This window comes from Neophocaena asiaeorientalis, unplaced genomic scaffold (genome assembly GCF_003031525.2).
Source record: "Neophocaena asiaeorientalis asiaeorientalis breed wild unplaced genomic scaffold, Neophocaena_asiaeorientalis_V1.1 scaffold64, whole genome shotgun sequence".
Taxonomy (NCBI): Eukaryota; Metazoa; Chordata; class Mammalia; order Artiodactyla; family Phocoenidae; genus Neophocaena; species Neophocaena asiaeorientalis.
The window spans coordinates 258355-272344 of NW_020185334.1; the positions used below are offsets into that span (position 1 = coordinate 258355).

Consider the following 13990-nt stretch of genomic DNA (forward strand, 5'->3'; position numbering starts at 1 on the left):
AAAAAAACAAACAAACAAACAAAAAAAAGATGGAAATATTTACTGGGTATGAAGCAAAGAGCTCATAATCAATTTTCATAAACTTGACGCCTATGCAGAATTATAGAATTTGATATCTATATATCAAAGGGGACCTCAGGGATATTGGGAGAAGGATTTGATCATGTGTGTCAGAGATGAAAATGGAATCCAGGTGTACTGACTCCCAGTTAAGGCTCCTTCCACTAGCTTACAACAGCAGTTTCCCTTTCTTTCCTTTTTCCCTCCCTCCCTTCCTACTTTCCTTTTCTCCTTTCTTTCCAGTTTTCCCTCCTTCCTGCCTTTCCTCCTTCCCTCCTGGGCTTGGCGATCATAAACGGCAGCGATCCCATGATCATCCATTAACTGGGAAGATGCTAACTGAAAAGAAACAAAATAATGATAATAAACACCTCTTGGGAGGAGAACATTTTAGAATCCACTGTACCTAAATCATCTGAAGTCATCTTTTCTGAGAGTTCTCTTCATCAACACTGTGTTTTCTCTCTTTCTGTTGTTATTTATGAGAATTTTCTTCATGCCTGCATAATTGCCTTTGGCTTAATTGGAAATTGAGCCAGGATGGGCTCACAAGGCTTTCCTAGGGTCGGGGGAGTAAGAACTACCTGGTCAGACACGACGGGGGACAGGGATGGGAAGGATTCTTTTTCCCAGGAAGACTGAATTCAGTATAAGCAGGGGGTATGACTTCTATTCTGGATTCAGTAATTGTGGAGAAGGTAAAAAGACTCACCCCTGACGCCCCCTCTTTTTCACAGATCCCACATCCCATGTCAGTGAACTCTGCTGGCTTTACCTTTCAAATAGGTCCAGAGTCACACCAAATCTCACTCCATCCCTTCACTGTTACTTGCAACAAGCCACCAGGATCTCTGGCTCCAATCCACTGTCTCTCTGTTTCCGCCCTTAGTACCCTACTGTCCATTATCAACACGACAATCCGAAGAGTACCTTTAAGACGTAAGTAAGATCATGGCCCTTTGCTGCTTAAAAAGTTCTATTCTCACTTCACTCAGAGGAGAAGCCAGCGTTCTTACAGTGGGCCACAGTGTCCCAGGCAGTGATTCTCAAAGTGGAGTCCTTGGCCCAGGGCACCAGCATCACCTGGGGAATTATTAGAAATGCAAATTCTTGGGTACCCCAGATCCCCTGAGTCAGGGACTGGGTTTAACATGTCCCGAGGTGACTCCAATGCACAGGCAAGCGTGGGATCCACTCCTCTATGGGACCAGCCCCCAGTGACCTCTCCAGTTACTCACACTGACTTTCTTGCTTTTCTTAGAATAAGTCAGACTTCTCTCCCCTTAGGGCTTTGGTACTTGATATTTCCTCTGCTGGAACACTCTTTCCCCAGATATCTGCTAAGCTTACTCTTTTACATTCTTCAGGTTTCTTCTCAAATATCAACTTAATCATCAGTGAGGTCCAGCATATGTGAAACCGTAACCCATCTTTTTCCCCAAGTCTCCCCACCGCTACCAACTTAGACACACATGGAATCCCCTACTCCCTCTTCCCTGCCTGGCTTTTCTTCATGGGTCTCCCATGAAGTTGTCGTCAAGGTGTCAGCCAGATCTGCACTCATCTGAAGGCTTGCCTGGGCCTGGAGGATCTGATTCCAGCCAGGATGGCTCATTGCAATGACTTGTAGATTGATGCTTGCTGTTGTCAGGAAGCCTCAGTTCCTTGCCATGTACATCTCTCCACAGTGCTGCTGGAGTGTCCTCAGGACATGGCAGCTGCCTTACTCCAGGGCAAGTGATCCAAGAGACAGTCAGGAGGAAGTCACACTCTCTTATGACCTAGAATGTCATACACGATCATGGGATATTCTGACCTGGAACCATCAAGGTAAGCTGCTTTCAAATTCCTGACCTGTAGATTATCTGCACATCATACAATTACTTACCCACCTTCCAAAGCCCAGAGACCCCAGGACACCTCTCTTTAAGGGTAACAGCTGAGCCTGATTAAGTAAGTGGTGGGACAGTTAGGCAGTTCCAAGGACACCTTTTTCTTTTTTTCTTTTAAACGTTTTATTTTGAATTAATTATAGACTCAGTAAATTGTAATAATATTAAAAAAACAAAAAAACCAAAAAACTCCTGACCCATAGAAAGTCTGAGATGATAAATGCTCTTGTTGTTTTACGCTGTGAAGTTTTGCGATAAAATTGCAGGCAGCAATAAAGAGTACTGCTTATGTTACCATGTGACTTGCTATAAATTCTAATTAATATTTTAAAATGCATCAGCCACCCCCCACTAGAATATAAGCCCCAAGAAAGAAGGTCGTGTGTGTGCGTGCATGCGTGTCTTCAGGGCCTAGAACAGTGCCGATACTGTCGAATAGCAGGCGTTCAACAAAAGTGTACAGGATGCACGTTTAGGAAAGCTGGATCTGGCTGGTGGGAGCTACGCTGATGTGGCTGGAGGAAAGATGCTGTGGGCTATCTTTATGGCAACTCCAGGGAACACCACACACGCTGTATGCCATGTGAATGGAGAGTCCAGAGAGCACAGCTCTATGTGAAATTCATTTTGACCTTGCGCATCCTCTGAATGGGCTTGGGGAGCCCTCCACAGGGTTCCACTGGCCACAGTTTGAGAAACACTCATCCAGGAGAACAAGATCACAGGCAGTTGGGGCAAGACCCAGCCTCAGAAAAGAGATCCTGGTTCCCAGCACCTTACGGAAATAGCAGAGTCACCAGACTTCAAGAGCCCCTGAGGGCTGGACAATGAACGTTTCAGAGGCAGGTCTGAACTGACAGCCAATCACCAGGGTCCACCTCCTCCCTCCTGCCCCTGACCTAACTCAGTGCCTTTCATGAAGTGTTAGAGGCAGTAAAGCAGAGGTTGAGGAATGACTGACTAGGGAGGTTGTATAAATATTGGGGGTAGACTAGTTTCTTGGGAAGATTGACTTGAAGAATTGAGGTCAGGAAAGAGAAGATAGACTGAGGTCAAGTCCATCTGGGACAGGAATTAATATAGTTGGGGAGGCAGGGTGCTGAGTGAGCTGAAGGGAGAAAGAAGGAAAAAAACGCCTAGTGAGATAAGAGCTTCAATGCATTGAGAACATCGTCTCCATTTGCAGAACTATTTTGTTCATATTAAGAGGAACGTCATATATTAATAAACAAGGTAGATGAGTTTTTGGTGGATGGGGGCTCTTCCTGCTTCAGATTCAATACACTCTGGCCCCTCTGTCCAGGGATTGTGCCAGGTGGCTTCCTGAGATCATCTTGTTTAAATCTCCCCACACAGTCCCACAATGTAGGTTTTCACCCTCCATTTAATATGTGGAAACTGACTTTTAGGTTAGAAAAACTGCCCAAGTAGGAAGCAGAGCATGGACCCTGAGGGCTCTGTCCACCCTTGTGTTGAATTTTTTCTCTATGGGTAGGAGTGCGCATATGTTGTCATCCAAGCCAGGGCACCTCCAAGAGTAAAAGGGAACATTGCTGACAACATGCCAAAGACAACGGGCACAAACAGGGTCATCCTGGGTCCCCCAGGACCTACGGTTGCTCTGCAGGTGTGTTCAGCCCTTCTCACTGTGGAAAACACCTCAGTACACACATTCTTTAAGCCCCATTCAGAATCCTAGGGCTGACTCTGAAATAGGACTCCACGGTCCTAACCGAAGCCCGGTTTAATGTGTGAATGCGGAGAGCACGACTAAAGATGAAATAGACTCTTGGGTCCTTCTCCTAACCTGTGGCAGGGGGATAGCTCAGAGTGGCCCTGAATCAAGCAGAAGGTAAGAGAAGAATTAAAGCAAGAGAGTGACACAGGCTTTTCTTGTATTCTGATTTTCACCGTGGAAACGTACATTTTGTTTCAATTCTTGGCATTTTAAGGTCTAGAGGATAAAACAAAGCTTTTTGTCGTGAGAAAGCTGCTTTTCCTCATTCCTGCTTTTTAATTTTTATTTTTTTTTAAAGCTGGTCAATCACTAAGCTTGTTTGAGTGACGGCAAAGTCGAAATTATGACTGCCTGATTTCACCCCTCACTGCACTTGTCAAAAAAATTAAATTAAAGATCATGTTTATGAATATAAGATATGAAGTGCTGCATGGCATCCTGAAAGAGAGAATGTCTCTTCTGTCCAGCCACTCACAAAACAGTCTGTCACATAATACTTTAATATGCAGAGAAAATAAGAGGGTAGAGAGAAAATTCTGCCTCTCAGGAAATACGAAGTGCATTCCACCCATGGTTCATGTATTCGGAAAAATTTATTTTATTAAAAACAATAATAATACTTCTAATAGCAACATTAGATCCTTCCAACTTGTATAGTGCTTCCTAGTTTCCAAAATGTTTCCACATATAATTTCATCTGACAAAAGAGATCATTAATATTTTAAAGTACAGTTTAGGACTGCTTGATTTAGCATTGCAAGGGCTCGGGTTCCTGAGGAATGAGTGTCACATGCAGGCTTCTTGAATATTCTATGTAGAGGCAGTTGTACAGCGAGAGTCAAAGCGCTAGTGCTTTCTGTAAAAATATGATGGAAAAAATAGCATTCATTACCAAAAACCACTGAAGGCTTTGGAGATGAATGTATGGAGAAAATTACTGTTCTAAACTTGCTACTGAATTTTAGAAGCATAAAGTCTCTTTAGTTTTTAATGAAAATGTTTTTTTATAAGTATAAAATAAATCTTGATATATATATATTTCAATTACACATAAATTTAGAAAGTTGAATATTAAACTCTCCAAAGTCTGCCCCTGTCCCTTCTCCACTCCTCCAAGATAATTCCTGAGGTCATTTTGATATGTATATCTTTCTAGACTACGTATTATATATGTAGATATGTATGCACACACACACACAGTTATGTAGATATGTATTTTATATGTATATTTGCATGCATATACTATCTACCATCTATGTATTCTTTCTCTATCTATCTATCTATCAATCGTCTTCTAATCTACTTATCGCCTTACCTATCCATCTGATTCTTGAATACATGGCTGAGCTGGTGCTTTTATAATGAACTTCTAAGAAGCCAGAAATGACGAATGATATCGAATCAAGATTTCTAAGCAAGCACTGAAATTACTGTTTGCTTTGAGGCGTCTGCCAATCTCAGATGGTCTAGACCCTAGAACCGTGGTTCTCAGATTTGAGCATGCATCTGAATAGCGGGTGGGCTTTTAAAAACACAGACTACCGGATCCTACATCAGAGTTTCTGATTCAGTAGGTCTGGGATGGGGCCCTAGAGTTTGTAGTTCTAACAAGTTCCCAGGTGATGTTGGTGATAGATACAGGAATAATCATTGAGAAACTCTAGCCAGAATTTGAATTGAATGAGCCACACATGTGAGGTGCAGAGGGGCAGTCCTTTGGTTCTGAAAATAGTGGGGAATTTGCCTATCTCAGCTTAGCATTGGCTGGAGAAGGAAAAAAGGAAGATAAAAGTATCTGTTGAGATTTCCTAATCTTATACGTGCACTAATGTGGGCTTAAGGACAAAGAGCAAACAAAACAAGAAATAAAACTTTAAGCCAAATATGTAGTTTAAGGGATTCCTAAATTGGCAGTATCTTCAAGTATTTCAGAAAACAAAATAAAAATAAATAAGCTTTTAATCCAACTTCAAAAAATTCCCACAAAGAAAAATCCAATGAACATGGCAATAAAGAAGGCAAAACATACAAGGAAATAACTACAAGCATGAATCTGCAGAAAAAATAAACTGCAGAATTTTGATTTATACAGAGTGGAGACATTGAAATTTCAGATACAGATTTTTTTTAAAGATATTTTATGTGTTAATTAAATAGAGTGACTAGGTATATCTGAAAAAGAACCAAATAAAACTTAGAAAAATGAAAACTATAATAACTGAAATAAGAAACTCAGCAAAGAGTTAAACATCAGATTGAAGAAAGTTGAATAGAAATTAGCAAACTGAATGATAAACTTGGAAAAAGAAACCATCAAAGAGAGATAGTGGCACAGAAAAAAAAAGTGCAACGTAGGTTAAGAGTCATGAAGGACAGAGAAAGAAAGAATAGAAGGTAGTGTAGAACTAACATTTGTTGAGGTAATAGGTGAAAAACTGTCAGAACTATTGAAAGATGCCCATGTTCATGTCCAAGAAGCACAGCAGATCCTAAGGAGGATAAAGAGAAACCCACACTGAGGTATACCACAGTGAAACTGAGGAACACCGAAGATAAAGAATAGATTATCAAGACAGCTGGAAAGAAAAGAGAGATAACCTAACGATATACAATAATTAGACTGACACATTACTTCTTAACAACTATAGGATCGCAGGAACTGTGGGAAAATATTTTTTAAATGTTGCAAGAAAATAACCATCAACCTTGAATTTTTACTCAGCAAAACCACCTTAAAGAAAGAAAAAGGAAAATAACATCTTTTCAGACAAAGCCTGAGAGACTTCACTAATGGAACTTCTAGAGGATCTACTTGTGAAGGATAGAGGAAAGAGATTGAGAAAAGCATGTTTCATGAAAGGTGCTAAGATTCTGTAATGATATTTTTTCAATTAAATATTTTGTAAGAAATAAAACTGGTTTAAATTATTGGGAGCTGCAATTGGTGGAATGGGTATTAATCAGGCTTTTCTCAAACAATTATGCCTATGATGTGGTGGTTTATGGACAGCATTACCATTTCTATCACATGCCAGACAAACAGTTAGTGGTCTGAAATTGCTAATCATTTCATTATTGGCATTGCATTGCAGTGGGTCAAATCAAAGTATACTGTGGTCCATGAAATTTCAATCAAAATAATGAAAATAGAACTCTATATCCAAAAGTCCTCAGTATAAAAAATGCAAATAATTTTAGAAACTGTTTGATTCTTAAAATTTGATGTTCAATACTTTAGTTACATATTTAAATATGTAAAGCTAAATATTTAAAGTTAAATACTTAAAGATTTATAATAGTTGCTTTCACTCAAAGCTGTAACGATGGCAACATTTCCTCCTTCAACAAAACGAGTTCTAATTTCCAGAAGAGAGAAAGGGAAAACGATTAGAGAAGCTGTGTTGTTTCCAGAAAAAGAAAGAAAAAAAATTATGATTAAAAAATTATTAAGACATTAATAAACTGCATAGACTTGGGCAAGTTAAAGAACTTTTTGCAGCTTATTTTAAAAACAGCTCTGCAGAATGAGAAAATTTGACCATATGCTCTCAAGATTCTTCTTCTGGATCAAAATACAGCTATTATGGTTATATATGCTGCAAAATCCAAGTGAATTTGTGTTCCAACTCCACTCTCCATGACACTGTCTGAGAATGTATATTACAGGGTGAGCTGAGGTGATCAGTAGTACCTTAAGTGTTGGAAGCAGGGCAGGGAACCCAAAGGTAGGAGAGAAGTGAGGTGAGGTCAAGTGATGAGGATTTAGGCTGAGTGATCTCTAAATAAGAATACCAGAAGTTTCTCTTACTAAAACATATTAGAGAGATGACCAAGTTGGAAAAGGACTGATAACTCTAAAGTAGGAAGACTGCAGAGAAGGGTCATGACGCACATTCCCCTTCTACCCAGTGGTACACTAATCCATTGGCATATCCAGTAGGAAAGAATGATTGGAACTCTTTGAATCATAAGAGGAAGTGAGACGTATGCAACAATACAACACCTGAATACAGGACATAGTTTATTTTGTCAAAATACTGATAAATATCTACCACTGGCATGTCAGATTCCGCTCCCTTTCTCACTCCCTTCCCAGCAGCTTTTGCTTTCTTATCTTGGAAGGCATCTTAGGAACAAAGACGCAATCCCCATATTTCTGTAGAGTGACTAACATTTACATTTCACCATGATGCCACAGACCAAATGCCCCTGGTAACAAACCCACAGTGAGGGCACTTTTGTGACTCAGAGCAGATTCTGGGATGACATATTTGGGTGAGGTGAAGACATAGTATTTAGTCCTATTAGGATTATGAGATGGTTTTCCTAAACAAAGCAAATTATTTAGGAAATAATGAAGTTTTCACACATTTGAAGGAATAACTCAGAAGAATTCCCTTGTTAATTAAGTGACAGAACTGCTGCACTGTGTGTGTGCCACCTCCCGTGTGACACTTGGAAATGACAGCAGCCTCAGGCTCTGGAAAACCACCTTTGATGTGGGTCACACACGTGATGGGAACCACTCAGTGAGGTGGAGCCTCTCCAGGGAAAGGGCAATTGTTGTTTTGCCCCTAATCCATTTCCCAATCATGGTCTTAAGAGACTGTCCAGGAAATGACCTAATTCTAGTAGGAGGTGGAGCCCTGACTAGTCTCCCAATCAGATCCTAACAAACCCCCTCCGGCCAATGAGAGAGCTGCTGCCCTTCTCCATGGTTCTAAGTGTTCTCCGAATGATTCTAAACTTTCCAGCACATTTCAGTGACTTAGGACAATGTGTACCCTATCATGGTCTTGATTATGATAGTAATTATAATGGAATAGCCATCACTAATGGAAAGCAGACCCATGCCAGGCACTTTACATAGACTATTTCTACTGTTTATCCCTTGCACCTCACCCAGAGGGCAGAGGACATTTACTGCCACACCTGTCTCCACACCCCCTCACCTAGGGCGAGCCTGGGAGAAGAAACAGCCCCATGGTGTGTCTCTCTCAGATCCACCTGCCTGCAGAGAGGACATGTCCTAGCTTATTCTCACCAGGGCAGCCTCTATCCAGGCAGTCGAGGATACCAAGGACAGTGGCACTTGCTTTTAAGGGGGTAGAGTCTTTCATATTCAGGAGTGAAACCCAGCATTAGGGAGCCCACCTGGGGGCAGCATAACCAGAGCTCTGGTCTAACCTCGTTAATAACGAAGCTAATATTTTTGACTTCAACTTTCTTACAGCTTTGCCTCCTCAACTGGTTCTGAGCCCGGATGAGGGAGAAGAGAGTGTCATGACTTATTTAGAATCCGTCACGCACACAGAGGCTGTGCAGTCATGGAGGTGAGGTGCTCAAGGTCTCCTTTCAAGAGACAACCTGATGCTGGGAGTCAAGTTGGCTGACAGCAAGCAGCGGCCACACTTTGGGGATTCAAGGCAGTATTATGTTCCTGTCACTTTCTCCCCAAGCCACTTGCAGCCAGAGAGCCCTCAGTGGGGAGGGGACCCTGCAGTCCAGACATTCCTGCCCAATGCAAAAGCCCTTTTATCTAGTCCTTGCCTGGGCTTCCCCAGACTCAGACTACTTTGCAGACGGAGGCTCTTCCAGCACATCTACCTTCCTTCCTTCTCTCCTTCACCTACTGCTCCCTCGCCTGCTCCTCCCCTTTCACCCAGTACTTTCTTGCTCTTCTACTTCATCTTGGCATCTTCTTTCCCAAAGACCCAAGCAGACACCATCAGTATTATTGTACTCGCCATCTCACAGTGGATGAAGTATGGCTCCAGGCAAGAAAGTAGAGGCATAAATATGTTCCACTGTTAGAAGTTCATGCATACCATTAGGTTAGAGGCTTACTTTACAAAATACCCAAAGATACCATTTTAAATGAAAAATCTGCATATCTTATAAGTGTACTCGTGTTGTAAGTAAGAGAGAGGGCGTGTCGTTTCTTCATAAAACTGAGCCCAGTTGGGCATGCCCATTCAATGCATAAATGCAAACATACATTGGCTTCTAGAAAGGAGAGAAGAACACTAAAGACAGGAAGCGTTTCCATCTCCCACTCCCGAGGCTTGGTTCTGGACTCAGAATGTGTTCATGAGAAAAACAAATGATCCAATAAGACAACAGCTACCATGCAACTCGTCACACACAGATCTGGACCTTCACCCTTACCTGATTTCAGAGCACCTAACTGGTAAGCACTACCCACAACTTCACACTTTGTAGGAATGAAAGATACGTCACACTGAGAAAATGATTTTTTTACATTTGGTTTTTACCTTAACAAACTTAACCTGAATCTGCTATTTCATCCTCATATTCAGGGGAGAGTAAACATATTAGGAAAGGAGAAAGAAGTGCCTGGTGATGCTTGAACCCTTAGAAATATCTGAATATGAGAGCATACACAAAATTTAAAAGCTAAACAGAAGTTTCTTTTCATGGAACATTTTTTTTTAAGAAAGGAAGAGCTGGACTTACCCTCGCTAGAGTCCTTGGAACCTTTTGGCTTCTTTGCTTTGCTCTTCTTGTGGGGTGGAGAGCGGTCTTTTGGCTCTAACCCCTCTGGAAGCACAAAGATTTACTACGTTTTTATTTAAATATTTACTGGTAGGGGTTCAAAATTATGCTGATGTTTAATAATATATATTTTTTTACTAAACCCACACATATAGTGAAGCTTAACTGCAGGTTTATCTGTCATTATGGCCGAGCTAAATTTTGGCAAAGACCTGTGCTTCTCCAATGAACGTGGACTTATACTTAGAGCTTAAGCGTGAACACTTTTTTTATTGCCATTATTAATGATTCACACAAATGTGAAATCTTAAGTGCTTTTTTTAAAATTAAAACATTTTCCACATGGCAACCCCAAATTATTATTACGTTTTTCTCCAGGAGAGTTTGATTTAAAACTTCATGGCTTAATTGACAGTTGCCATTGTGTAATTTCATTTTAGCCCTCAAAGTAGGGCTAGATGAGCGGTAAAGTCATCTCATTTTGGGGGGTTACAGCGGGGCTTGAAATTATCCTCCTTCTATCGAACAGATTTCTTTAGTAATCCAGATTCTAAAAAACTTCTATATGTCCCCGATTAAATTATTATGCTTCCCACTCTTCTCAATGGTCCCCCAACCAAGTCTATCCAAGAAGGCTAGTAATATAAATTCTGAAGACACTTTTTAGGAAAACTATCATTGAATTCATCCCATTTGGGTATCGGATACTTTGTTAGGCATTAATTTATATCTCCAGTCCTGGTCTTTCCACTTCTCAAAGCTTATGCCTTCGATGGCCCATGTGGCATCTTATTTTGCATTTGGACTGGATGTCTTCTGTTTGCCCTTTCAGATCCACTTTCCACCCTTCACCCCCCATCCCCAGCCCCCTGTGCTCTGGGAGACTGTTCTCTATGGACCGCACCAATGAACTCCCCAGCTCACTGGCTTCCTGTTAGATCCAGCCGATGGGGAGCCCAGGGCATTTATTTCCTAGGCTACCAGTAGTCTTCAAGGGCTGATTGTCTCCCTCAATCTAAGGTGACAGCTCCTGTCAGCTGACCTTCTCCTCACAGCCCTCTCTGTCTTCTGGGCCCTGTAACAACCACCTCCCCGTTGTCCTTTCAGGGCTGGGATTTACCTGAACCCCACTCTTCTCTAACGATTCCCCTTTACTCAGCTCCCATCAGCCATTTCACACTTATGTATATAATCCCATTAGGCATTTAAAACAACACAGCCAGAACGATACTCTTGATGTCTGCAAGCCTGTTATCTCTATAGTATTCCACATCTCAAGGGATGGTAGGACTTATCTACCCAGGAATTCAAACCAAAAACCGAGATATTATCCTTCATATTTCTCTTCAATTACTTTTCCTATAAAGCAATCCCATCATAATAAGTCCTATTAGCCCTGCACCAAAATAGATCCCATATTCCTCTACTGTGCTCATTCTTTGCAATCAGCGTCCTAGTCTAAACCAGCAGCATCTCTTACCTGGGTTACTACAACAACCTGAATTCTAACTTCTAGCTTTCTAATCTCCCTACAATCTATTCTCCGTGTAGCAGCCAGAGTTATCTTTTAAACATAAGCCAGATCACATCGCTTGCTTGCTTGTTTAAAAACCATTGCTCTTAGAATAAGATCCAAATCCAATTCCATGGTCCAGGACAACGTGTCACTTGGGCTCCACCTACCACACTAGCCTCATCTCCCACTTGCTCTTTGGCTTTAGATTTATTAACTCCCTTCAATCATTTCTTCAATCAGTTCTAGGCTGGTTCCTGCCTCAGAAACTTTACACCTGCTGCTTTGCCTTTCCCCTGACAAGTATATTCATACATCTACATCCTTCCCATCTTTTAACTTAATCTGACGGGTCCTTGCAAGGAAAATCTCTCGCAAACACATCATCTGGTGTATCTGAAATTATCTTGTCCCCTTGTTTATTTCTTCAATGTATGTCTCCCTTCTCAAACACCCCCTACTCTGAGAATATAAGTTCCATGAGAAAGGGCATTTGTCTTCCGTAATCTCTCTTGTGTCACTGGTGTCTGGCAGTGCCTTGAGAATTTCATTTCAAATTCTGTTTTATATCCCCTTCACCCAGGCCTTTCTTTAAGGTCAAGATATAATGGGGCTTGTGCGTAATTCTCACCCTTTTAGCAGCTGTTACCTACTCCAGGATTCTATAACTACACTACAGAGTCACGGCGACTCATTTTTCTTTTCCCATTTATTATAAACAGAACAAAACAAATGCATTTGATAGATGTGCTATTAAAAACTTTGGCATTACGGACTACAAAGGTTTTTGGGCACTAGCGTTAGGCTTTCTGTAGTTGCAAGGCAGTCACATCCCAGGTCATTACCACGACCAGGGTGAAAAATGTTGCCAGCGACTACATTAGCAACTCCCTCAGCTTTCTGTCACCAGGTGCGAGATGGATACTGACCCTTCGGAATGGGTTCAGCAAAAACAGAAATGAGATGCTTGGAACAGCTCACTGAGCACAGATGCTGGGTTCAAAGGGATTCATAAAATGAGCAGAGTAACACTTGCAATATCTCTGGGAGAAGACGCTAACCCTCCCATGCCCTGAAATGCATCATCTACAACTGGGACCAAGAGGAGAGTTTCCATTGCTGGGAGTTCAACTCCAAACCAGCGTTTCCTGAAAGTGAGTTTTTGAGAACTAAATTCTGAATTCTTGATTTCCCACCTGAATGGGAATTCTTGGGGAATGGGTGAGGTTTAAAAAGACATCTATTTGCCCTCATTTTGAGCTATTTACATACCCCAAAAGTACAAGTGCTTCCTTTCTGAAGAAGTCGTAGGGCACTCCTGGGGTGGTCAGTGGGCACGGATACATGTTGATTATGAGCAGTCGTCTATGACATAGTATAGTATCATTTCATAACACCCATGGAGACACTTAAATGAAAGTCACTGCTACATGTGGCCTCTGTGCCCATGTTTCTACTCTCCCTCTTGGCCTGGGGGAAGCTAGAGGAACATTCCTCAATAGCACCCCATGCTTCCCCTTGACACTGTATCATACTGTCTCTGTTGCCTCTATTTCTGGCAGAGGCTGGAACGCTGGGGTGTTGCTATGCGCATGTCTTTGCGCCCTGAGGAGCTCAACTGTGCTCCGGGCTCTTAGGTGGCTGACCTGCCATAGGTGGCTGCTGATTTTCTGCCCCTGGGGCTCAGGTTGGGGTCCATTTCAAGAGTGCATGGTCTTGGAAATGAAAGGACATAGGGAAACATTTACTATGCTCGGCTTAAGTAATTAAAGGACTTAAAAAGGATCCTAGGCGTTTAAGTCGGTCGGCTTCTACCACCTCCCATGGGGGCAGAGCCTCTCCATAGGATGACCTTATCTGATACCATTTGATATGCTTTTGCTTCTCCTTACTACTAGAGTCTAGAGACAGGAGCACAAGGGCTAAGAATGTGAGCTTTCGGGTTAGACCTAGATACTGGGATTCTGTCTCTACTATATAACCAAGGAACTAATCCCCCCTAAGCCTTGGATAATAACAGTCCCCGTCTCTTAGAGCTGGTGCGTCTCTTACGTGAGTTCATGTATGTTGAGTGGTCGGCACAAGGTACGCACTCAAAACCTGGCTCGGCAGATGTGTGCGGGGGCTGATCGGAGCCAGCCTGCCCCAGCTGGTTGGATCTCTCTCTCCTCCACTCCTACATTCGTTGGACTCATGCTTGGCAGCTCGAACAATACCGTGGTAGGCATATTTATACCCAAGAAGTCTGAAAACTCTTCAAATTGGGGCTCC

The 13990-nt window shown here is 41.9% G+C and overlaps 1 protein-coding gene across 3 annotated transcripts in view; it reads right to left on the reverse strand.

Moving 5' to 3' along the window:
- Positions 1–13990, reverse strand: part of MACROD2 (mono-ADP ribosylhydrolase 2) — a 1936537-nt gene that overhangs the window by 138310 nt on the left and 1784237 nt on the right. For 2 of the 3 annotated variants that reach the window (XM_024735452.1, XM_024735451.1), the window contains exon 10: positions 10168–10251. The exons of the other annotated variant lie outside the window; for it this stretch is intronic. In XM_024735452.1, coding sequence (XP_024591220.1) covers positions 10168–10251 — 84 coding nt within the window. The remainder of the gene's footprint in view (positions 1–10167; positions 10252–13990) is intronic. 3 annotated transcript variants of the gene reach the window in all.